We start from the raw sequence: 26,501 nt of genomic DNA on the forward strand, positions 1-26,501 counted from the left end.
GGGAAGGCAGAGAGAGCGCCCAGGTGGGCCCTTGGGAAGACGATTGCTGTTACGCAGGCAGGTGATGAGCTCTGTCTGAACGGTTGTCAGGCAGTGCTGGACTGCACATCCATTCCCCATGAAGCCTCAGGAACTTTGGGCTTTGAATTTTTCAGACAGTCTCTGTTGGGTGCTTAATCCGATGTTTGTGATTTTGTTTTTATTTTTGCTATTTGTGTAACCACGTGCAGAATGTGAAAGCTGTCTCTGAGACCCCTGCAGTGCCCTCAGTGTCTGAAGATGAAGATGATGAAGATGATGCAGCTCCACCCCCCGTGATAGCTCCGCGACCTGAACACACAAAATCTGTGAGCAGAAATACCTCCTTCAGGCTCCGCTGCTGCAGTCGAGTCTCGACTGTGACTCTTCATCCATGCTGCATGGCATGGTGCTGAGGCCTTCTCGGGAGCAGGGGGGAGGCAGTGGGAGCCATTCTTTCTGACAAGAGTACCTTTGTATTATCACCTGCCTAGTTGTGGGGGGAAAAAGGTCCTTGATCAGTGACATTGGTTGCTAACAAAGTAGCTATAGAAATGCATCCCTGACAGCAACAAGAACAATAACAAAATGAATAGAAGTGTTTAAATCTTCATTTGACTTCTATGTTTTTCTCAACAAAATTAGATATACACCCGCTCTGTGATAGACCCTCTTCCTCCTCCTACCAGAGATGTGGCCACTTCTCCTATTACTTCTCCCTCGGAAAACAGCACAACAGCGCCCGACATGCTGGTCAGGAACACGGAGAAACAAAAGAAAAAGCCAAAAATGTCAGATGAAGAGATACTGGAAAAATTAAGTATGTCCTTGTTCTTTAAAAAAATTAAATTCCAGGTCCTGCTGTGTCGGTTTCTCAAAATCTTAGTAAGCTGAAATGTTTTGACCTTCCCATTTTGAGGTCCTTTACTGAAGACACTGGCATACAGTCACAACACAAAATTGGGGGCAGATGTAAGAGGGGAGCAAAAATATACACTGAGCACCTGTGATGCTAACTGAAGTCCCCAGGGAGTTGGGGATCCTCAGGCTCTGCAAAACAAGCCCTGAATAAATAACATCTACTTAACTATGAAATCTGAGATTGTTCCACATCTTGTTATTCTGTAGCTCTGAAGCGCGAATGATTATATTGCAGTGTTAGACACCTAAAGGATGGAGAGAAAATTAATGCATCCCCAGGTTTGCCTTCCACAGTATCATGGTGTAAATGAGTTGGTTATTTTTAAGTTCCTTAACATTGTGTGGGTGCCCAAATTGGTGGTTTTCTTCTGAGAAAAATGTCATCAAGTCTCTCACTTGTGTCCTTGTGTCTTTAACAATTCCTACCTTCAGTGCAAGTGCTCCTCTGCTGCTTGATGTTTTAGGGTTATGCTGTGGCATATCCAATAGCTGAAACAGCTCTTTCATGCAATTGATTGCTATCCTTAGCCTGGGCCAGTTTTTATTAAGAGTAGAGCATTTCTCATTCTTTGAACTATTAATCCTGTATTAATTACGTCCACGCCTTGCTTGTCAGTTTATATAAGCTATGTTAGCACCTCTATGGCCAGGCTGGTCTCCTTGGTTTGAGGGTATACCCCTAAAGGTCAGTATTTTAGGAAGCAAAGTCTAGTAGCTATATGAAGCAAAATTTAATCTGAAGGTATAAGTTAAAGAAAATTAAAGTATTAAAATGGTATCTGAGTACCTCATTCTTTTAAATAAAGCCTAAATTGAATTGATGGCATGTTAACTGGAACTGCTCACTGTTGGAAAACTCGCACCTACTGTTTCAGAACAGCAGCTTCACTCACTGAATTAGCAGGATCTTTGTACCGTTAAGGGTTCAAGCCATTTTTGTGACCAGATACGGCAAGCAGCAACTGTGGCAGGAAAAAAGTGCTATTCTAATACAAATACACCCGCTTCTGTCATAAAGAGAAATGCAAGTGCTACTCCTAGGATTGTTGGGTAGCAAATGTACCTTCTGACACCTTGCTTGCTCGAGGTGTCAGCTTCTAGGTGTGGGCTAGTCAGAAATACATGATGAAGTTTTAATCTTGTTGCAAGCTTGTTTTTCCACTGAGGGCAGTGGAGCTGTACTTGTGCAGACAAGCAACCTTTTCACGTTTTGGTTTGACATAAAACATTTTGGTTGAATAAAATTACTAAAATTGGAAAGCAAAAATATATTTACACATACCAAAGGTGCTCTAAAGACATGCAAAGGTTAAAAGGAAGCTGCTAAATCTCCACCTCTCTGCATTAACGCAGCATTGGTGCAAACACTAATGAATCCTCACCTGGCTTTTTGGAAGGTTGGAAGCATCTCCTCTTTTTACATTTAAGAGCATTAAACAGGGCAAAACTGGCAACTGCCTCTGGTCACCACAGCCGTCTGTCCTGTCCTTACCTTGGGGAAACATTTGGCTATCTCACAGTCTGAACTTGCAGCCTATGTTTGGCTTTGAGGGAAAGTTTATGAACATTTGTCCAGAAATACTGGTCCTCAGGGCAGACAGCAATACTTCTGTAATTGTATAGTGGGTTTTATATAGCCAGATTTCTCTTCCTGCCCTCCTCTCCAAACACGGGCCATGTTCCCTTCTTCTACCTCTGTCTTCCCTAAACCCTCTGGGTTTGGCTACTCTCCAGTGGTGTCCGAAAATAGCCTGCTCTTGCTCTGCTTGCTACTGGATTTCTTGGCTTAATGACCATGAGCAGTTTCTTTGCCAATATACATCTGTTAAGGCTCAGCCTGAGACCCTGTGAAAGCAGCACCATATGTTGGCAGCTTGAGTGACTTGCAAACACCAACTCAGACGCAGCTCTGCATCCTTTGATCCTATTACCCACCCTGATGCTGTTAGAGAGGAGACTTGCTCCCAGCTGAGCTCCAGATATTATTGGCTGTGATTTCTTCAGCCTAAAAAGGGTGTGTTTCCTGCCTGCTCTAGGGGAGTTATGAATATCAGTTAAAGTTTGTGGCTCCTCGCAGCCCTGTGCTGCAGAAGACCAGGCAAAGTTCTTTTCCCTTTGAGGGATGCAGTAATACACTTTCTTCTGGCTGAACAGCCATGTTAGAGGAGAATGAACTGAGATTGTCCCAGGTTGCTTTCCAAAACCAGAGCGATGCTGGTAACTGCTGCCCAAAACCTGTGCTGACTACTGGGTTCCTAGAAGAGCAGCTGAGCAGTGCCTAGGCCAGGCCAGGGGAGGTTTGGCTCTGAAGGGTCTCTCCACCTTCCCCCCCTGAGTCTTGCAACCCAGTCATTGGGTCAGTCATGGCTATGGCTGAGCCGGTATGAAAACACCATAAATATGTTTTCCTGCTGCAAATTGTCATGGCTTAGGGAAGTCTTTGACTAGTTTTGTAAAAGACTGTTGGCTCCAAGACAATTGAGACCCTGGCCTCCAAATTTAGAGATGTTGCAGTGCAGGGGCATCTTAGATCATCCAAAATGTTGAATCTGGGGGTGACTTAAAGCTGTAGGTTTCCAGCAAATAATTGTATTTCCATGTGTGAGGGCTGTGTACCCCTGTCCTGTGCCTAGAAGTGTGCAGACACTGACTAGTAGTGAAGATTAAATGTTCTTAATGTCTGTGTCCCACCATTTCTGAACGGAAGTTCCTAGAGGGGAATGCTGCAGCTGGTATATTTGTAAATAACTGAGGACTTCCTTGGTGTCTCTCTGTCTCTGGATTTCTGATGAGTGGTTCATGAGGCAGAGCCTGCTGTGGCCATGGAACTGCTCTTACAGTCATATAAGTGTATAGTGTACAAAAAAGTATTTGAAGAAAATCAGCTTTTTTCTTTTTTTTAGGAAGTATCGTGAGTGTGGGTGATCCAAAAAAGAAGTATACGAATTTTGAGAAGATTGGGCAAGGGTTAGTATATGCTTCTTCTCTGCCCTATACCTTTCTTTTCCATATGCTGAGAAGGAATCACTGTAACTAGGCTAAGTTAGTTTGCTGGAAAAGCTGTTAGTGATACTTCGGAAAGTTTATTTTGTTTGGTTGTTTATTTGTTTTCTTCTTTTTGTTTTTAATTTTGGTTGTTTTGCTGAATTCCACATCCCCCCTAGGTCTTCTCCCTTTCCTGGCAAAGTCTCAGGGACTGGGTTTTTGTGTAATTGTGTTTTAATATAAGAAAATACGTCACTAGAAGATCAGGTTGATAAATGCAGCTACAAACAGGGAAGGAACTGCAAGACAGTCTTCAAATTACAGATTTGCTTCTGAATCAGCTCTTCTCAAGGCACGTGCTGTGCCCCTCTAAGCAGGGTAGGGGGAAAGTAGGGGTTGTAGGAGAGAGGAGTGAGACAAATCAGTGCAAATCACTGGGATCTGCTGTCAGTTCCATGTGCTGAGGCTCAAACTCCCATTTCCCTCACTACAAATGCTACATTTCTTTACTTCAACTGATCCTATGTGCTCCGTTATCATGTTGGGCATTCTGCAAGCCCAGGTAGTGCAGTCATGCCACTTAAAGTCCACATGCCACTCCCAGTCCTACAAAATGTGCTAAGTTGCTGGTTTAATAGCAAGGGTTTGGCTGACCATAGTGACCCTTATTAGGAGCTTTATTCCCCATAAATTCCCTGGTTTCTGCTCCAACAACAGTCTTGGCTCAGAAATATTTCAGATGATGTTTACCACTGGAATTATTGCATGTAAAAGAATAAGACTGAGAGCACTTCAGAGAGACAAGTGGGAACAGGCATGTGTTAAGCTCTCACTCTTACTATGAGGCACTAATAAGTGTGGATTTTTTCTTTTCTCTGTTTTGTTTAGAGCCTCGGGTACAGTTTACACGGCAATAGATGTAGCTACAGGACAGGAGGTAAGTGCTGCCAGAATACCACAGCAGTGGATTTTGGATTGTGTCCTGAAAGTTCAAGTTGATGCTACAAAATAAAGACTGTCTTTCAGGGATTCATGTCATCTTATTTTTAATGAGGTCTTTATTTACTTACTAATGAGGCATGGTTGAGTGGTCTGAGCAGAGAACTGGAAAAAATGACTTCCCAAGTTTTGATTCCTGAATCATTTCATATTTATAAAGATTCTTTCTGTGACCGCAGTGGCCAGAAGCAAATGTTTGGACTGGGTAGTTCCTCAGAAGAAGTTTTTCTCTTCATCCCCAAGATTGTTGCCTATCTCCACGTTAACTCTTTTATATGCCCTCTGCTCTTTTGCTTCCTACACTTATACTAGTTGATTTGCATAGAAATAGTTCCTCTCCCACCCGTTGCCCACTTGCTTTCTGCCCTATTATTGTGAGACAAGGGATATCTGTCTCTTTTTCCTCCCTCACGAATATTGAAAAGTTCCACGCTTATTGACTGCATAATAAACTAATAGTGCTGGTTATGCAGCATCTGTGGAAACCCTTATTGCTAGATGCAGGATTTTTTAAAAGATGTAAGTGTAGGGATTATTCCAAATATATTTATGGAAACCTTCAACAATATCTGTCTACTTTGCGTTTAAACAATGTCAGAGTTATCCACCAGTAAATTTCATAAATATGCTTTTTGCTGAAACTTCTTCACCCCCTTTTTCAGTTCCTGAAGAATTGATACTGTCTAATTGCAGCCTCTGAGGAAGGGATGATGTATTTATTTTGAAACAATGACAAATTTTATAGGAGGAACTCCTTTGATGGTTTTCTGCTTTCTTTATGGACCCCTTTGGAGACCCCCACGTGAAAATTTGAACTCTTATATTACAACAGACTTTTAAATCATTCCCATTACACTAGTGTGATCAGACCCTGGATTTTTAAATCTGCATTTGGGATTGCTGTAACCTTGTCATGCTGTTGATCTGTTCCTTTCTGCGAAATCCACTGAACTCAGGAACTCATAGAATGGCACACATTTTGGAAACACTGGACGGAAAATCCTTTATTTTGCACTATACAGGAACCTTGGGCAGCTTCCAAGCTAAAGAACACTGAAGATTTTCACTGATGATGCCTATGTAGTGTAACTCCAGCTGTTTATTTTGTATCCTAATGTATGTGACAGATAATGAAAATGCCCCCATATGCACTTGGACTGTGTGTCTGTCTCTGAGCAAGAGTGAGGAAGTACAAGAGCCTCTCTGAAGCTCCCTCAGTATTTGACTGGGGTTTCTTTATCTGCATAAAATGCCTTCCCTCACTTCTTCATCTTTCATTCTCCTTTCTGGTCTTGCACAAAGAGCAGTAGGGGGTTTTTGGTTTTGTCTTCTCTAACTAATGTTTGGCAGCCCTTGTGAATACTGTGGAAAACCAGCATGATGTCTGTCTGCTCTTGCCTTTTCATGTATTGGGATTTTTCTATAGTCTCCCCTGCTACACTATCAAAATGCTAATTGTATCCACCTATATTGGCACTCTTGGCTTGTTTCTTTTAATCCTCATTTTTTGTGAGTTACTGGAGTTACTGGCTCCCATCCATTCACCGAGGCCTCTTTCTCTGGAAGTAGCTGTTCTGTAAAGGCATAATTGCATTTCCTTCCCTTTGACTAGATATTGTACCAGAGACAGTTGAGTTCATACATCTATGAAGTATTTCTGCCTCCAGCTGTGCTGAGTAGGCTTACTGATTTAAAGGCTTGTCTGAGGGCCAGGTGCTCTCACGAGGTACTGGTAGTGTGGAAACTTGAATACAAGAGTTGAAAACATGTTCTAACTTCCCTGCTCTCTGCATATATACATGAAGAGCAGATATCCTGAAGCAGGCAGAAAGCTACTAAACCAAAGGGCTACAACTGACAAATCCATCCCTATTGCCCTTCAATTATGACTGGAGATACAGCTGACTCCAATTCACTTATTTTCAGTCTTTTATATAAACACTGGTACTTCTCTCACTCAGGTCTTACTGTGAAAAAAGAAATAGAATTATTACCTTGAAGTACTAAACTTAGGCTGTGTTATTTACCTGCCCTACTGGAGATTTCTAGAAGCAGAAATTTGCAGGAGAGCAGAAAAAAACCACCAAAAAAACCCAGAAACATCCAATTCAAAATAATAAGAATCCTTTAAGAAATAAAAAAGTTTTGACATATCAGTCCATACCAGAGTAAGTGGATCTCTTTCCTTGTTACCAAGAAGTTGTAGATGGAGATGGCTATCTAACTGTGACATGAAGGTCCAATATGAAAATGGTAATTTCACTTGTCCTTTTTGGCATGAAATATCATCCAGCACGTGTGGAAATGGACTGGCTGCAGGAACTTGTAGAGTTACTAAATGGCTGAGCATCCCATGATGAAAAAGTGTTTTCCTCCTTCACCCAAATGTGGGACTAAATTGACTGGTACACTGGTATTGGCACGTTTCTGGGGGACTCCTGTAATAACACATTACTTGGTGTCTCTTCACTGCAGGTTGCAATCAAACAGATGAATTTGCAGCAGCAACCCAAAAAAGAACTGATTATTAATGAAATCCTTGTGATGAGGGAAAACAAAAACTCCAATATTGTCAACTACTTGGACAGGTATGTCAGCATTTAAAGGGTTCATGAAGGGACTCCGGAGAACACTTTCTTGTCGGTGTCCTAAGTGTTCCAGGCTCAGCTTAATGCAAGGTATAGGACAACCTTGGATTGATTAATGCACACATGTGGCTTTGTGGGGATGTGGGTGTCTTGGTTGTCTCTCTCCATAACTAGGAGAAACAGGAATTTGAATTGGTATTAATGGGGTGTCTAGGCTCACTTTAGAGATGCTAGTAGCAAGGTACTAGCAGTATCCTGTCAGGACTCCATTTTCCATCTCTCTTCCTTGACAAAATTTGACACAGTAAGCTGTTTCCTTCCTGCTCCTAGAGGAAAAACAGAAGTAGTTTGAATCATGTTATTTGTATTTGTTTTCCTCTTCTTCTTTCCTCTTGCACTGAGCAATGCTGACTGCTGGCAGAGGAGCAGACTGGTAGTCTTGTCCCTGTGACAAAAACCATGGAGGTTTTTGTACAGTACCATAACAACAATGAGGGTGAATGACGTGACACATAACATGAGGTCTGGGGACACCTCAATGTGGCCTTTCAGTACTTAAAGGGGGCTTTTAAAAAGGAGGGAGAGTGACTTTTTATGCAGGCAGATCGTGACAGGACAAAGGGGAACAGTTTTAAACTAAAAGAGGGTAGATTCGAATTAGGTATAAGGAAGAAATTCCTTACTGTAAGGATGGCGAGGCACTGGAACAGGTTGCCCAGAGAAGTTGTGGCTGCCCCATCCCTGGAAGTGTTCAAGGCCAGATTGGATGGGGCTTTGAGCAACTTGGTCTAGCAGAAAATATCCCTGCCTATGGCAGGGGAAGTTGGAACAAGCTGATCTTTAGAGTCCCTTTGAACCCAAACCATTCTGTGATTTTATGATACTGAAAGCCCAACAGGCAAAGGCATTGCATGGTGACTGAATTTACCATCAACAGAACACTGATGCATTGTGTCAAGTCTATGTCATTCACATTATAAAGATATAGCTAGACCTGTTAGAGCTGCAGTAAGACTTCCAGTCTGGTACACTCAGCATCTGAATGTAGCAGTTGTAATGAACTGCAGGTTTGGCTTACTGTAGGATAGAAAGTGCCTAGATAGATTGAGGTGCAGAATTTAATCTTGGCAGCTGGGGTGTTTTTTAAGATACAATGGAGAGATGTCACCTAGAATCTCTTTTGGAAATCTGAGAGACTATTTACACACTTGTTTGCTCTGCATGTATATCAACAGCTAATGAGCTGGTTTTTTAATAGATTTATTTAGCAGGCTTTTAATGTCTGAGCCAAAAAAAGTACTACTTATAAACTGCAACATCAGTAGAATTGCTGAATTTTCATGGTGCTATGTGTCCTATGCATAGCTGTAAAGAACTACTTTGTTGAAAGGACAGGAAGTCTGCTCCTGAAATTTTGTGAAAGAGGTGTGTGTGCAGGGAAGTGATGATGGGCAGACACCCTTTTCTTACAAAGAGCAGAAGAATGTTACCAGTGTACAATGAAACAAGTGGTAAAGAAGAGTTAAGAATTGCATCTAGGCTGAAACTGTTATTTTCTCCTGGCTGATTAGAGGCTTTGTTTCAAGAAAACTGTTTGGGAGGCAGGCATCACTGTGTATATGCCTTGTCTAGCCAGTGCATCACTGCTGCAGGATAGCTGCACATCCTGCTGTCTTGTTCAAACTTCCAGCAACAAAAGCTGCTGCTTCTGTCCTCCACTTTCACTAATCTTTTTCAGAAGGATTAGCTTTTGTTGAGTGCTGCACATGGACAGAACAGCAACTGGGATGAACATGGGGGTTCTTGCATCTATTATACTATTTCAGCTTTTCAGCTGCAGGGTACTGTAGCTGGGGAGCTGTGTCACTTCTGCCTGGCCTAATGTGCCTGTTTGCTTCTCAAGTGCTGAATTAAGCTAATATTTGGACGCCACTTGCTGGCTTCTGCCTATTTCTGTCACTGAGGAAGTATGAGGAAGGATGTCCTTACCACTGGGACCTGGTTTCTGTTTTGTAGTTCTGTTACAGTGCCTCCCCTTCTGAGTCCCTAATGGGAGCTGCAAGATAATCATGGGCATAAACCAGCTCTCTCACTTCTCTTTTGCCTCAGCTCCTGCCCTTATGCAAGTGTTTCCTGTGCTTTGTCCTCTCTTACCTGCATGGCCTACTTATTTGTGGTTAAGACAGTTTTTCTGCTGCAGTGTAAGTGGCCAGTGTTGCACACAGGTGTGCTGTGGCATTTAACCTAGAGCCATAGCCTAATTCAGCTGTACTTCAGAGCTGAATTTAGAATCGTCTGGTTCTGAAGACAGTGACACTAGTCTTCAGTGCAGACAAGCAGCCACTTGTGCTGAATTACCTGCTGGAGGTGCCAGTTTCTTTCTACTCTGTGAAAGAAGCCCTCAGAGGCTTGCTTCTAAACTTAGGCGTATAAACACAGGCATCAGATGCCCCGTGTTAGGGAAAGCAGACTCCTGCCCTTTGGTTTCTTTCAGAAGAACTCTCCTTAACTTAATAAACCCCATAAATAAGTGGTAGCCACTGTTACCCTCACCCCAACCTCAAACTGAAATAGGGATGGATGGTCAGTGAATAAAGCTGAAGATGTAAGATAGTCATGCTACAAGAAAACATTGTTTTCTTTCCAGGCTACTGTGATGTTTGCATGTTGGAGGCATGTTACTGGTGCAAAGATTTGAAATTAATGAACTTGTGCTTCTGGGCAAAACCATATTTCATAAATTTTATCAGTAAAAAGGGACTAAGACTGACTGGTGCATACTTGTGATATGAAGGGCTTGGTACTCCTAGGGTATCTAAGTGGAAGCTGAGGAATACCTTTCAGGATCAGATATTACCTGCTCTTTCAGATGGATGAAGAGAAAGTGTAGATTGTCTCCTTCTTCCTCAAAGACTTTCACCAGGTTTTTTTTACTGCCAGCCTTGTTTTGGAAGGTGACTGTGAGTGACAAGGTGTGACACCGTGCTATGCCTGATGTCACATGCTGAGCAGCATGTAGGTGTACAGACTTCCTGGTGGTGTCTCCAGAACTACTGAGAGAGTGGGATTGAGTCATGACTACAGTGGGCAGCTCAATGACTAAAACTGGCAAGGGAGTGGAAAGATCCATGAGACGGTACCACCAAGTCCCCTGAAATGACATTTTTTTGGTGGCAGCTGGCAGGGAACCACCATTAATTCCACCTCTCTGTGTGTTATGTCAAATCCATCAAATTATTGAGTTGCCAGGGTCTTGGCACGTGCCCGTGGCTGCTCATGGCACAGCTTTGGTTCACAGTGTGGTTCTTGGCTTGCTCCATCCCTTTTGGCTGCAGAGAGGTACCAGCTTGCTCCCAGCGTGTGGAACCTGAGATTGTCACGCAGGAGTGATGGAGCCCATTTTGCCCTCATCCTTACAATCAAGTAGATTAGGGCTGCAGAGGGTGCTGTTGGCAATGAAGGGAAGTGTTGAGATGTCTGGGGTGGCCGATTTGTTGAGAGAGTGCTGATACAATCTGGAGAGAGCCTGGTTTGGCAGAAGTTAGGAAGAAATAGCAATAGCATAGGGGCAGGAAGGAAGGGTGTGGATGGAGCAGCTTTCAGAGCCCAACAGAAGGTAAATGACCCACAGAGATAGCAGGAGTGCTTCGGAAAGTAGTTCTGCTGCTCCTCTCTCACTCAGATGGGCTGCTGTGCAGGTGGTGCTGCTTTTTCTGGGGTCTGTAATGCCAGGGAAAAAAATTCCAGTGCATTAGCTTCTGTTCCATAGTGGAGTTGGAGACCTGTCTGCTCTGGGAGCATAGTCCTTTGCCCTTGGGCATTGTATCCTGAAAGAAACTCCAGACTGTACCTCCCTACATAGTCTTCAGCATCACCAAACCAAGATACTCTCTTTGTCTCTGATATTAAAAGCTCTCCATAACTGTAACAGTGCTGTCATCCAGGTGTAGCTCAGAGCACAATTATTTTTTGGAGGATTTTTTCATCAGCTTAGGTGTTGTCAGTGTGTCCTTTGGCGGTCAAGCCCACCGCTTGCTCACTCCGGTGCTGTCTCACTCACCTCTGTCTTTTACTTTCTGTGCCAAGTTGGGCTTAACTTATTTCTCCTTCAGTGTTGCTTTCTACCTAATTGTTTCCTAGAACCTATCCAGGTTTTTACATTTGGCTCCTAGCAAATTCACTCTTCAGTAAGATCAGTTTTTTAGGGCAAAGCAAATGTATCCTTGATGAACTCTAATGCCAGCTAAAGCTTTTAATTAGATTCTCTGCCCTCTCACTTGACTCATCTGTCCACTCACTTGAAAAATGAGAGGATAGGCTGAGAAGGTCTGTTTTTAAATTGATGATTCCTTCCATCAGGAATGTGTCATCCTGATGTATCTGTCATGGAAGTTTGTGTTGATGTTCTTCCAGATGGGCCCAAAAAGGCAGAAGTGGTTTGGGTTTGGGCTTTTTGTCTTCAGAATTGATGTTTCATCCAGTTCTCCTTTTCTTCTGAAATTTTTAGACAAAATCACAAACTAGTTTGGTAGCACTAAAAAGATTGACGTGATTTTCAAATGCATAATGCTTAAAAAAGAAGTGTTCTTTCATGGTTGTTTGTGGGCAGCCATCCTTTGTGTCACCCAGGATTGTCTCTGTGCCTAGGCAAAGCAGGCAGTTGCTTAGGACAGCAGGATGCCATGAGTAGTGAAGCAGCCCCCAGCCACCTCTTCCAATGCAAGAGCCCTCAAAAGCCATGCTGTGTGCCAAATGTCCGGGCTGCATGTTTGGACCCCATCCTTGACTACGAGCTCTTATCTTTCTCTCCCAGGAGCAGCAGGAGTTGTAAGGTCAGGTCTCCATCTTAGTCTGTGTCCTTTCCATGGCAGAAAAATTCAGCCTTGCTTTTATGGACAGGAAGCTTGTAGCCAACTCTCCCATTACATCTCTCCTCAACTTCTGCACTCACCCTTTGCTCTGGTCATTCAGATTGTGATTGGATCCTCCCATGTACAGAAAGCACCACAAACACCTGGTTCCCCCAATATTGTTAAATGTGACTCCGGGTTTCTCTGCACTTGGAGGACAGCTTTGAAACCGTGTGCATTCTGGCCAGGTAAATGGTGACATGCTCATACGTGCTGATTTTTAAAATCTAGTTTTGGTTCTTCAGTTACCTTGTAGGAGAAGAGCTCTGGGTGGTCATGGAGTATTTGGCAGGAGGCTCCCTAACAGATGTTGTGACAGAGACCTGCATGGACGAGGGACAAATCGCGGCTGTGTGCCGGGAGGTAAAGCAAGACTCACACTTGGAGGGAGCTGTGGTTGGGAATGGGACACAGGCTTTGTATGATCTGTCACTAACTCCATGGGAATAGCTGTCTCCAGCTTCTCTAAGGCAACAGTCGTTCTTTCAGAGGATGGATTTCACCTGCAAGGTTGCAGCTTACGATTCTAATGCAAACCTTATGTTTCACCCTAGAGGGAGGACTAGAGTGGGAAATGGGGTTGGAATCCTCCTGGTTACGTCTGTTCTTCAGGTCTTTAGGGAGTAACTTGTCTTCCTAGGACCTGCTGATCCCAGTGGGGTATTTCTGTAGTCCTGCACATACTGAATATATGAAAGGTCCTAAGACACGACGCCCTTACTACTGAAAATGCATGTTGTTTGAGTCCTTTAGTTGTCTAATTGTGACTGGTGAATAATTTCATGCACAGTAAAAATATCTCAAATATTTTTTTTTTCAGTGTCTCCAAGCTCTGGAATTCCTACATTCAAACCAAGTTATTCACAGAGACATCAAGAGTGACAACATCCTGCTGGGAATGGATGGCTCTGTCAAACTAAGTATGCAGGGAACATTACTGATGATGACTTGAGTTATCAATCTGGGCCAGTTATCTGGTCTGGGCCAGGCATTTTAGGGAGATGGGTGTTTGAGTGGTGATGAACAGGCTGTAGAAATGCCCCTGGAGATATTTTTGTGGCATTGGTTTTAATGTAGATTGGCAAGCATGAATCCTTGTGAACTGATACCAGACTTGAAGTGAGGCTTGAATTTCATTTAGTTTTGGGCCATCTGTTTATGTTAACTAAAATAACAGTATTTTTATGCTACTGCAGTCTAGAAAGCTGGGTTGGAAGGTGTAGTGCCAGAAGTCTTTATTTGTGAACAGTCTTTTCAGTCTGGAAAATACTACAGGTACTTGGGGCTCAGGGGAAGTGGAGGAGAACTGAAAACCATGTAACTTGAAATAATTTAATTTTACAATGTCAACCCAGACTGGACTTTAAATGTTGTTTCCTCCATGTGGTATCACCATCAATGAAGACCTTGAGGCTGTTCTGCCCCCTGGCTACTAAGGTAGCTGTTGTGCTTGTCTCTGCCCATGCAGAGAGAAGTCTGGAAACTAGTCAGTTATCATCTTCACCTATAGCTTTAAGAGAATTGTGCTCCTTTTTTCTTCCTCTCTGTTCTGTTGGCTAGCACCCAGCAGGCATAAATAAATCTATTTTTGTAGGCAGTGGCAGCAGATATGACTCAAAATTCACACAGTGCAGATATGCTGAGTAAAAAGGTGGGGGTTTTTTTGCACATAATTGCTTTTAGACTAAAGCTGCACTTTGATACAGTCAGGTCTATGGAGTGTTAGTGATGAATAGCTGATGGGGGCCCAAAGTGCTCTGTTCTTATGGAATAACTTCTTTGAGCATAGTATGCAGGTACCAGACTGTATTTTAAAGTTAAAGAAGTCCGTGTGGATATGATGCAGTAACCTTCTGGATCTGAGCTGCTTACTGGCTCTGCTGGAAATTTGCCCTGTTTATGAACCATATGTCCTTTCCTGGTATTTACCCTTGATGAAAACTCAGCTAGGAATCAGTTTAATTTTCATCATTCTGCCTAAAATTAGACCTGTGATGCTGTAGGAGGTCATGTTGGGCAGTGCATCTTGCTGTGTTGATTCTGCTGGGCTCACAAGAACAGAATGAGTTTTTTCTTTTGGTAAGTCAAATACAAATAAGATACAGGACCCAGCAATCTTTGTGTGAAGGCTCTCCCTCTTTGTCTCTATTCAAAGAAAATAATCAATATAAATTTAGGTACTTTAAATTTATTCTAAACACTCATTGCTCTGTAAAGCAAATACTGTTTGAAGGATGATATATCTACTGGGGAACTAATATCTCTTGGACTGAAAATACCATCAAAGAATACAGTGTGTGGGTTGGGAAGTGTATCTAGATCAGACTGTGCATTAAATTCTATTTTCACATACCCAGGGATGGTCTTTAGACCCTATATGACACTGTGTATTACAGCTGCAGGATGCTGCAACACAGTTGAGTGTCTCAATATCTGTACATGGGTATTTACCGATCCCTATCTTTCACACAGTTGAGTCAGCAGCTCTGTAATGCTCATGGCCTCAGAGAGTCAGGTTTAGAAACTTAGCTCTAAACACCGTGCTCTGTGTTAGCCACAAAACCACCCCTCCTTTCACAGCAGCAACACCCCAGACAGCACAGCAGGGTAAAGTGTACTGCAGCTCTGATATCTCTAAGGGTTGTTTTCGGAGAAGTTTGCTGATTTGTCTGTCTGTTTCTTTCCCCTCCACCCCATTTTAATTTTCCAGCTGACTTCGGCTTCTGTGCTCAAATCACTCCTGAGCAGAGCAAGCGCAGCACCATGGTGGGTACCCCGTACTGGATGGCACCTGAAGTGGTGACGCGGAAGGCGTATGGGCCCAAAGTGGATATCTGGTCGCTGGGGATAATGGCCATCGAGATGATTGAAGGAGAGCCCCCCTACCTCAATGAGAACCCCCTGAGAGTAAGCAAGTACCTTTTGTCATCAGGTCTTCACTAAACCTGCTGCTCATGTGACTCCTCCGGTGTGATTTCAACACCTGCAGCCCCATCTAATTCAAACTATTCGATGATTCTATGGTCTGCTTAGATGTCATGGTGAGAAGACTGAGACAGTTAAAGCCATAGTTTGCTCTGGATAGCAGAGGTGTGTGTTCTTCCTGCACAGACCCTTTGGTCAGCTCTGATGAGTTAGATCATGCACACTTATAATTTCCCACTTTCTGGAGATGCTGACAGAGGCAGAAAGAGTACTGGATGGTGCCGAAGCAGTGATGTCTTGAAACCTTGTACCCTGTGAGTGTGAAAGAATTCTCCTTGAGTTAGGTCAGGCTGGATGGGGCTTTAAGCAGCCTGGGCTAGTGGAAGGGTGGTTGGAACTCGATGATCTTTAAGGTCCCTTCCAACCCAAACCATTTTATATTTCTATGATTCTATTCTATAAACGGAGCTTTTTCTTACTGAAAGATTGTTAAGCCTTTAGACAGGGCTTAAGCGTCCTGATGTCTTTCCCTTGTTTAATTTTTAACAAAAGGAGGGATGCTGTCAGTGTATAGGGGCATCACTGCTCTTAGTATAAGCCAGGTTTGTGGCTTCTCCCTCAGCTACACAGGTTGGAGGAATCTTGAAAAATTCTGTCCAACTTTTTTCTCCATCTCTTGCACTGCAAGTGATTTTTGGGAGAGAAGAGCAGCAGCAAAGAAGAGTGTAAGGAATGAAATAGTTTTGAGTTAAAGTAACAGTACTTTGCCTCATTTAACTCAACTTATACCAATTCCCAGGCTATCAGACTGCTCCCATGGGATGTGTTGAGTGATGTGCTCAAAAGGCCTGCATATTAACAAGTCTCTGGCAGATTTCTGTTTCCTTTGAAAATTCATCCAGGAAGTTTCTCACATGAAATCCTGCAATGGATGAATTCTGAGTCCCGTGGTTCTCAGAGGAGGGTGTGTGTGAATACTTCATCCCCAAGTAGTAGCAAAACAAGCAGTTTTCGCAGGATGTTAAAAGCTGCTGAAGGGTCTGCTGGACATCTTTTGTGAGGAGCCAACTCCATCTTTATCAGGTTGACTTTTTAGGCTTGGTGCACTGAGGCGAAGTACTGACAGAAAAAAATCTTCTATTTAGTCAAGGTTACCTTCCCATGAGGATATAGTTATTACAGAAGCACTGGTAGAGTCATGCCAGTTAACTTCCCTATGTAAACAGGGTCTGGAATGTTGTTTTTGTCCTTGTAATCCCTTGGGAGGGCTGCAGGATCTAAACCCAGATTAAGAGGGTAAAACAATAAAGGATTGGATCCCACCCACAAAAAAATAGGGCTGGCAGCTATTCCGTTTGCTGAAACTTAGGCATTAATTAGTCACCCTGATAAGGTGGGGTTTTTTTCCTCCCCATTGAACTGGGGAGAGGGAGAAGTGAAATGGGTATAATACAGAGATGGAATCTAACCTCCTGTTTCTTTGGTGCTTGTTTTTGCATTAGGCCCTGTATCTCATCGCTACTAATGGGACTCCAGAACTGCAGAATCCAGAAAAGCTGTCACCCATATTCCGAGACTTCTTAAATCGCTGTCTTGAAATGGACGTGGAAAAGAGAGGTTCTGCAAAAGAGCTGCTACAGGTAGGTGATGGGCAGCAAGACTGAACCAATACAATCACGTTACCCCGAGTGAGGCCAGGCTTAGGGTGAGATCTTGTTTGAGGTCTTAAATACTGCATCAGCTGAAGGCAGAAGCACAGCTAAGGTAACCTGACAGGGAAAAAAACAACCAACCAAAAACAACAACCCCCAAACGTACATCTATAATAAAATGTTAACAGACTGCTCCCTTTTTATGCTGTACTGGCTACTAGCAGCAGCTGTACAGCATGTTCTGTGTCCAACCTAAAATAATAGCTATGCCCCAGGCCTGCCAAATGCTGAGCCCTTAATTCCCATGGTTTCCTCACACAGCTGGCCATGACATCTGTATGTGTTGTCATGGTCTTGTCATGCTTCTGATTTGGACAGCAGGAAGGCTTCTAGCTATCAGATGTTCTGGCTGTCTCCTTTCTGGTGGAAAGATCACAAAGCTCTTTGGAATGTGCATGGCTTGCTTTAACTGAAGCAGTGTGGTGTTACCACATTTTGCCCAATACTACTCCTTACAGAGGTGATGGAACACAGCTTGTGAGATATCTAAATCATAGAATGATTTGGGTTGGAAGGGACTTTTAAAGATCCTCTAGTTCCACTGCCCCTGCCATGTGCAGAGATACCTTCCACTAGATTTGGTTGCACAAAGCCCCATCCAACCTGGCCTTGAACAATTCCAGAATTGGGACAGCCACAGCTTCTCTGAGCAACCTGTTCCAGTGCCTCACCACCTTATAATCAGATATTTCACTGAAAACCTGGTGTCTTAGTCTGAACTCCCGGTGAAAGTAACTTTACTGACTGGCAGAATGGCAATAGTTGAAAGATCACTTTTTCTCATTGACTTTCCAGTCCTAAAATGTGAGAGATCGGTTATGTCCTGTTCCTTGGAGCAGGAGAACATTTTGACTGCAACACTTCTGCCTGTTTTTAAGTACCTTGCAACCTCTGTTTTTTTACTGTTTTATTTTTTCCATCTCTGAAGCACGTTGCCTTAGGTGATGCTGAGTTTTGCTTGATCTTGAACATGTACAAACATTGGATAATTTAGCATGTGTTGGGTGCAAATCTCTTCATCGCTTCAGGCAAGCCCTGAAATTTTGTGGTGCTAACAGAGCTTCTGGTTTCACCTATTCAGACTGAAGTAGGTTCTTAGACTTCATATGGGTCTAGGTTTAGAACAGCTGCAAGGCTTCTGGGGCATATTCTTAAAAATTTAACCCCTTTTCTTTTTGTTTCTTCCTAGCATCAGTTCCTGAAAATTGCAAAGCCTCTATCTAGTCTCACTCCTCTGATTATTGCAGCTAAAGAGGCAGCCAAGAACAACCATTAAAGTGGTGAAGTCAACACAGTCATCGTGTCAAGACTTTTAGATGTTCATTTCAGAGACTGAATTACCTGCCCCTCTCCCCTTCTGCTCCTTCTTCACAGGGGTGTTCTTAAAACTTTGACTGCCCTGAAGGGTGGCAGAGGTATTGTTCACTGAATGTGAAAGGGCACACAAGAGGGACATGGCTGATCTTACGTAGTGAACTGTCTTTCCATCCTCGTGATGGGGATGGGAGGGGAAGAATATTTTGTATGGTTGAGAAGATCTTTCTGAGAATGTCTGAACATGACCTACACATAGTGAAGCCAGTTTGTTTTCATATTTCTTATTGTGTTTATTTTTAAAAATAATGTGGAGCCTTAGACCATGTTTATCTTAATAAATTAAATCTTTTGCTGGCTGCACTTTTCCTGCTTCTGCCAAGCTGCTATTACACCACCAAGGCTGCTCTGTGCTTTGGATGACTTGAGGAGGGAAGGAAGCAGGCAGCAGCAATGTGAACAGCTGTAACAATTGAGAGGGGAACAGGGATGTGAAGGTGTATCTCTCTTGCAGCACTGCTGGATGTTTCGAGGGAGCATGGACAAAGCCTCTGTGTACTTTCTGCAGCCATTGGAGAACTTAATTCATGGATGATCTCTTTGCCAATTTGTGTGAATTGGGCTCCCCCCCCACTTCCTCTTTAGTGTCAACTCAACTAATTAAACACATCTCAGAAATTTCTGTTTTAGAAGGTGAATCACAGGAAAAAAAATTGACAGAGAGCTCTTTTGAGGTTATTTTATTGTGTTGTGAGGCTTTTTAGAGACCCTTGCCCTGTATGCTAAAGCGAACCGAGCAATTACTGTTCTAAAGATAAGATTGGCCTGCAAAATATGTTAAAAACTCTTGTTTCTTAGAGCAAGTCCAATGGAAAACAAACTCATCATAGATGCTGCTTTCTTCTTGGAGATGTGGGGACATGAATTTTTTTAAAATGATGGTTTCTTTATGCTACTGATACCTTTGGTTGCTAATAGTTTGTAAAAATACCAGGAAACCTGGAACTACTAGAAGAGGGATTGGTTGTAAACACTGGGCTTATGTTCGACTATGTACTGAATTTTAATAAAATGACTGCTGTGTTTCTTAACTTGGGGCTGGGAGAGAACTGGAGAATTCCTTGTCACCAGGCAAGTCAGTTGGAGGGGCTGTTGCTTGTACGGTAAACGGGTGCTTGAATGTTTTGGATGAAGTAATAGAACCTTGTTTCTTACCCCATCTTCTGTAGTCTTTTGGAATAGCAAGTGGCTCCCAAGGGAGTAACTTTACATATAGAAAAAAGGGATAAAAAATGTGTATTATAACTGGGGAACCTGCTTTATATGTGCTGCTTTGGTCATGCATGGGGTGAGTTTAAACTGTTCTGGAGTAACCTCTCATCTCTTTCCAAAGCACTTGTGTTGCACAAAAATTTATTCCTTCATCTTGCTGAGACCTACTGCTGGCTCAGCCCTTTCCTCCCTGCACCTGGAGTTTAATTAAATATATTTTTCCTATTGGCTCCACATTACATGACAGCTCTTACATCATCTTTACTGGGTGTAGATAGTTTGTGAGCTCTTTTGCTTCTGAGGGGCCTTCTGCTTTGTGCTGCAAAGTGGTTACTGTTTGACATGAGGCTGAAGTGTGAAGTCTTGCCCCAGTCTGCAGCCTCTCTCCCTTTTGTGTATATGTATTTTGTCTCCCTGTAATAGTAAGTTTCCTCTCACAAAGCTTGTATCCAAGGATGCATTCTTCTGACAAAACACTAGAAGTGCCAGCCTGGAGAGGGATATGACATATAAAAGAGCTTGACTGATTGGAGCTTAGGTGGAGATTGCAGAAGGAATGCTATTACCCTTAAATAATTCCCTTTGATAAGGACCTTTGCTTATATTTCCTCTGGAAGACTCAAGATGGCATATGTGGGAAGAAAAGAATAAGTGGCTAGATATCTCTTGCTATAAAATCGCATAGGACTGGTCCTACAAATTTGGCAAATGACTTTTTTTCTGACAGCATTTGGTTAAATTTGATCCACAATGTGTTTAATTTCTCTGATTTCTCTTTAATTCCCTTCTCTACTCCATCCTCTGCATCCCATTGAGTTCAGAACTTAATGCCCATGTGCCCCACCTGCAAGCATGCACTGGAGCTTATATTTCTGCAGTGAGATTTCTGCTAAATTTCCCTAAAGGTAGAGGAGGTTATTTGTGTGTGTTTTAATAATCCTCTGGATTCTCTGTTGCACAATGGAAAGGGATCCACGCGAATGACTGTTTATGCTTCTTACACTGGTGATGTGCTTCTGTCTTGTTGACTTCCACGTTGAATCGGTCCTACCTGGTTTCTGTTAGCTGCTTGAGAAAGGGGTTGCTTAAAGCCTTTCTCCACTGGAAAGCTGCAAGAGTGTGATGGCCATGCATGTGTGTCATCTTGTCCCAGGCTGTTTTTTCCCCAGTCATGATGGGTGGGTAGGTGGGAAGAGGAGGCGATTGCTACAGTGTGCCTGGACCTAGTTTCCAGTTACCAGACACATCATGTTTTGTTCTCAGAAAATCTTAAAAAAATTTTCTAGCTACCTTAATCTTAGGAGAATGGGATTTTTTTTTTCTATTTGTTCTGAAATGCATCCTTTCCTTTCCTTCCCTTTACCTGTGAGTCACTTGGCACCAGCACCTGTGTTAGCTTTCAGAGTCCCCTATGGCATGTTCCTTTCTACAGAGGGCTCTTAAATAGCAACTCTCTGACTTAGAAGTTAACCTCTGGGGCTTATTTTTCTGAAAATATCTTGTCTCTGCTGTTATTTGAAAGCAACTCCAACTGCACAACTTCTTTGGTGTCTTTGCTGGTTTTTTTTACCCCCTTTCTTTATTAACTGATTCACCTGAGTTGAAACCATTTTTAATCACAGCCCTTAATTATTTATTTGCCTGCTAATATTGAAGTCTCTCTCCTCTATTAGAACATTAAATATTCAGTTGTCTGAGTGTCCTTTTGGAAAACTGGTTTCCTTTTTGAGGGATCTCAAGCAATCCTATACCAGAAATGATTTCACATTCTACAGTTTACAAAGGGCTTGGTGAAGGGAAAGGCTAAAACTCATCCTCTTTTCCTAAATACAGTGATTGTCTTATTTAAGTATCAATTGGTAGCTTCAATAAGACTTTTCCTGTATTTCAAAAATGGGCATTGATTTTTATTACTTCAGCTTTAGGGTGTTTTTTTTTAAACAAAAAACTGATTTGGAGTTTGCTTGGGGCCAAGAGTTTGTGTGTGAGGAGGGTATGGAGACCATGTGGGAAGAAGGCAGATTATTTGGACAACACTCTCAGGCACATGGTGTGATTCTTGGAGATGTCTTGTGCAGGACCAGGAGCTGGACTCAATGATCCTTGTGGGTCCCTTTCAACTCAGGATATTGTATGATTCAATGGGGCTGAGAGTGAAGAGGCGGGGCAGGGATGGAGAGGACAGCAGAACTAGCTAGTTGCAGCAGCAATAGCACACCTTTACCCATCCCTAAAATGTCTTCATTGAATGGATGTGTTTTCAAAGGACATAAATCTGACTGATGAGTCGTTACAGGTTCTTCACTAGACAGGCATTATGCTCCTACCACACTGCCTTCCCCTTCTAAACAAAAGGGGTGCAGGGATTTCTCCAGCAAGGAGGCTTCTTGAGAAAGGAGGTTTCCATGGAGACACTTACTTGACTTAAAGTATCTGGTTAGGGCTCGAGAAGAAGCTTGGGGGGTAAACACCATCGCCACAAAAGCCACTGTTTTGCAAAGCAACTGCTGCAGTGTTTTGTTGCCAACTTGATGCCTCTTTTTAGGGGTTGGTTTTGAAAAAGTCCTGAGAATGTTGCCTGGTTAGGAATGTGAGGTGCGTAAAAGCCTGTCTCTTCTTAGCTGAGATTTCTGTTAGTATCCTAATCCATCTGTCTCAAAATGCGGCAGGTTGGTGTAAGTAGGGCACATTTGCAGCAGGGTACTGTGCAAGAATGGATTGCAATGGTCTCTAGTAGGTACTTGCTTCCTTAGAACTTACACTCCTTGGCTGACAGCAAAATTGGTCCAGACCGGTTTCCAAGAATAATATTTGTTTAAACCCCATTCCTAATACAGAGCTTGCATAGTCCATTTGTATGGTGAATGGCAACATCTTCAATGTGAAAATTGTTAAAAGTGAAGTCATCCTCCATTCATCTTCCCACCAAAAAATGAAACTTTTTAATGGCTTCTTATTTCAACTGAGAGAGCCTGTAGATGTATTTTGGGGTTGAAAGCCCAACTGGATGAAGTGTATGCATAATGAATGCTCTAGGATCTCATAGTTTGTTGCTAATGACAACTCACAGTGGCAAAGATGGGATCTTGGGGAAGCAGCTGCCAGCTTTGACAGGGAACGGTCAACAATAACAGAACTGCAATACAGATGAGAGCTGGACAGAAACTTGCTGCCAAAATGGAACCTGCAGGGAGCAGTGGGAAGCAGATAGAGTTGGCCCAAGGGGTAGGATGAAGCAAGGTTTAAAACTTCAGCTACACAATTGCTGAGGAAATTCAAGGAGTGCCACAGCAGCCTGCTGCATCTCAAGGCAGCAGCGTCTCTGAAGGAGGAGAGCAGAAAGGAGCCTAGGAAAGGAAAAGATACTGGAAGTGGAGACAGGAGCAGCAACATGGCTCTGAGTCACAGCCTGACAAAATTCAGCTGAAAAGGAAAAGTGGGAGGTAGAATGGAAGAGATGGCCTTGATGTGCCAAGGAACTGGAGAGGCCAGATTTCATGGGTATGTGAAATGGCAGAAATGAATTTAATTCAGGCTTCTGTGGATGACAAGCAGCTTGTTCCCTTCTGCCTTGCAGCGTCGGCGCAGTGTCTTTTTGAGATCAGCACTGCTTTGGGATCATGTCAGCAGCTGCCCAGCTTTGGTCTTGTGTTTGTAAAGAAGGCTTTTTGCTCTGACTGCAGCTTTCTGCTGTTGGTAGTTGTCTTTGTGTCGTGTCCCATCTGGAAATAAGGGGCTGTTGCAGTTTTAAAATCTGCTGGATAATGTATTTCTCTTCATGCTGTCTTGGCGTAACTCTCCTGTACTGCTGGGTTTGTTTAATGTGCCAGGTCAGCTCAGCCACTTTAAAAATAAAATTGAAACCTTAAATAAAACCTTAATTAATTACTCGGTTCTCCTTGACTTGCTGTTTCAATGCCCCTTGCAGTGATATTAGAAATGAGTGGGGATGCTTGAAGGAGGGGTTGTGTTTCTCTGACCTATTTTAGATTAATCAGGTCTTACTTGATTGAGCAAAGTGACTACACTAAAAGCTGTTGCAGCAAGTGTGATTTTCACCAATTATTTTAACTTGTTTGGACACAGTTAATGCTCTGGAAAGCAGACTGGGAGCAGGATCTAGACCACAGCTTGAAGAGGAAGAATCTTGGATGCTTGTTTTTCTGAGGTACAGCTTGGTCTGGGGCTCCCAGTAAGGAGGAGGAAATCAGGGGAGAGTCTGGAATAGGTACCTATAACCACAGCATCACTTTCTTTCAGGGTTGGTGGGATGAGATTAATGACAAGAGCAGGAGTTTATCATCCTACAGACTAGTTTGCATAAGTGCCTCGTTGTCACAGGGAGCAGGAACATCATGATTTGGGGAGGTCATCTGCACCACCACACCCCCCCTTCTGCACTTCATCTGCTTGTAAAACATCTGATCTGGATAATTTACTCTGAAGCCCAAGAGACCCAACCCAATGCTGAGAGGACTTTCTGAGGTCATCTAAGGAATGTGGGGCTGAGGAGCAGCAAGAAGCCCTGCCAAGCTGGGTGCTGAGCCAGGTTTTAGAAAAGGCACTGGGAGAAAAGGGAACACCTCGAACAGGGAACTCAACCAACTAGAATAAGATAATTCATGTTACTTCATTAAAATCCCCTCTGCCCAGAACAGATTCTGGAGCTGAAAACTGCTTTCCAACAGCTCTTTTTTCAGGAAAGCCAGCAGAGAGAACCATCTGCCCGGTTTTTGCAAAGATGAGGGGCCCCATTTCTTGAGCAAGATGAATACTGAAGCCAAACTGTCTGGGATTTTGGGTGTAGCATCCCACGTTGGATGTCTTTGTCCCATTAGATGAAGGTGGGCTGTCACCACCTCCCCTTCATAGAAACATAGAATGGTTTGGATTGGAAGGACCAATCTATTTGGTCCTAGACATCATCTAGTTCCAACTCCCTGACATGGGCAAGGATACCTTCCACTAGACTAGGTTGCTCAAAGCCTCATCCAACCTGCCTTGAACACTTGCAGGGATGGGGCATCCACAGCTTCTCTGGGCAACTTATGCCCATGCATTCTGCCTAATATCCAGTCTAAACCTGCTCTCTGTCAAATTGAAGCCATGCCCCCTTGTCCTGTCACTCCATGCCCTTGTCCAGTTTTCCTCTCCAGCTCTCTTGTAGCTCCTTTAGGTACTGGAAGGTGCTCTAAGGTCTCCATGGAGTCTTCTCTTCTCCAGGCTGAATAACCCCTCTTCCTCGAAAGCTTCACAAAGCAGAGTACAAGGCAAACTTTACTCCTAGTAATGTACCCCCCAAAGTGCCCCTAAAAATACTACTGCATTGGTGTCTGGTGGCTCTACCTCCTGCCTCATGGAGAGGGCACAGTCTGTTTCTAAATAGCTACCATTTTCCATGATTTCTGGGGAGAATTTTCTGTCCTGGAGGCTTCTTCCCTTGAGATGAACTTGGCTGAGCTGCCCAGCAGTTGATGGGGGGGTGGGAGATGTTGAAGAATGAATGATGTCAAGGCTTTAACAAATGGTTGGCATTGATTTTAGTGAAGTATAACTCAGCCCTTGTCTGAGGGCTCTTCAGAGCTAAGACAACTTTTCTTGTAGGTGAATTCATAACCAAATTTAAAAATAAATAATTAGTGAAGGCTTATTGGATAGATGAATAGTTTTTAATTTTGGAGTCAGATAAGTAAGTCTGAAGATGTACACGAGGTGATGAGGCCCTGTGTTAGACCAGCTGATCTACAGACAGGGGAGCAGGGGAGGAAAGACAGGAAAAAGCTTTGGGGAACACACAGCTTCAGGTCTGAGCCAGACACAGCAAACTGGCAGCTAAATCCTAGTGGGAGCAGTTATTCTGTCTGTAACTGCAGGATATTAGTTTATTTGGGAATGAAGTGGGGAATTAGCAGTAGAAGAAGCAATACACTTGTAGGTACGACAGAGAAGAGGTGCTCTTTATTACATGCTGCAGGGCAAACTGCAGCTCCTCACACAGAGGATGCTTTGCCTGGGTCCCTCATTTTCAGCAGCACCCGGAAGAAATTCAAGTTTTGGTTCTGAAGCTCATTTTGAGGAGGATCTGCCTGTAGCTTGAACACGGTGAACAGGGAGCTTGCCTGGGCTTGCCTGAACCTTCCCCATTCTCAGGGCTGTGCTGCCCCCTCCCGGCACTGAAGATTCCTTTCTTTTTATGTATCTCATTTTCCATGAGCAACACAAAAAGAAACTTATGTTTCTTTTGGAGGATGAACGCTGGAGGCAGCCGGGGCACATCAGCATGGATAAGGAGATTGTCCTAACATGGAATCTGGTGTGCCGGTATGCCTGTTCCCCTGTGATCACCCCAACTCCAGCTTTGCTCCTCTTGCATTTTGGTGTTATTATCTACACTTACAGGTTTCAGCAGCCTCGTAAGGCAAATGTGTTCCCCTACCAAGGCCACGAGTTACGTGTGAACCATCAAGGACAGGCCCTCTGCTCCCATCCCAGCACAGGTCCCTAATGCTGGGTCCTCTGTGTACATCGACAGGGAGGGTGTCTGCCAACACCCTCATGCTTCCTCAGGTCTGGTGGAACTTTCTGGTGGGCCAGGGCTGCGCTGACATATCAGTTAAGCCTGGTAAGGGAGAAGGGGCACATCACCACTGCGCCACGATGGCTGGCAATGTTGAGAGAGGCTGTGAGGTGCTGCTGAGCAGAGGCTTGTCCCCTCTGAATGCAATTGGAGTGAAGTGAACAGGACTTGTCCCTCATCCCACACCTTGTGCCCTAAAACCACTAACCTGCACAAATCTGGGGCTAACAGATCTTCTGGTAGTCAAGGTCAGGGTCCTTCTGGCCACATGTACAGCTGT

At 43.4% G+C, this 26,501-nt stretch overlaps 1 protein-coding gene across 6 annotated transcripts in view; it reads left to right on the forward strand.

Moving 5' to 3' along the window:
- PAK1 (p21 (RAC1) activated kinase 1) overlaps positions 1–23,532 on the forward strand; it is an 80,343-nt gene extending 56,811 nt beyond the window's left edge. For 5 of the 6 annotated variants that reach the window (XM_017830137.1, XM_017830135.1, XM_017830131.1 and 2 more), the window contains exons 6-15: positions 231–347; positions 664–838; positions 3,843–3,906; positions 4,813–4,861; positions 7,399–7,511; positions 12,667–12,784; positions 13,242–13,341; positions 15,132–15,328; positions 16,849–16,986; positions 18,248–18,681. In XM_017830137.1, coding sequence (XP_017685626.1) covers positions 231–347; positions 664–838; positions 3,843–3,906; positions 4,813–4,861; positions 7,399–7,511; positions 12,667–12,784; positions 13,242–13,341; positions 15,132–15,328; positions 16,849–16,986; positions 18,248–18,334 — 1,158 coding nt within the window. In that variant the 3' untranslated portion in view covers positions 18,335–18,681. Of the gene's footprint in view, positions 1–230; positions 348–663; positions 839–3,842; positions 3,907–4,812; positions 4,862–7,398; positions 7,512–12,666; positions 12,785–13,241; positions 13,342–15,131; positions 15,329–16,848; positions 16,987–18,247 lie in introns of all 6 variants that reach the window. The other variant, XM_017830132.1, reaches the window with a different exon arrangement.
- Positions 23,533–26,501: the final 2,969 nt, after the last annotated feature.

Source organism: Lepidothrix coronata, unplaced genomic scaffold (genome assembly GCF_001604755.1).
Source record: "Lepidothrix coronata isolate B3197 unplaced genomic scaffold, Lepidothrix_coronata-1.0 Scaffold174, whole genome shotgun sequence".
NCBI classification, from domain to species: Eukaryota; Metazoa; Chordata; class Aves; order Passeriformes; family Pipridae; genus Lepidothrix; species Lepidothrix coronata.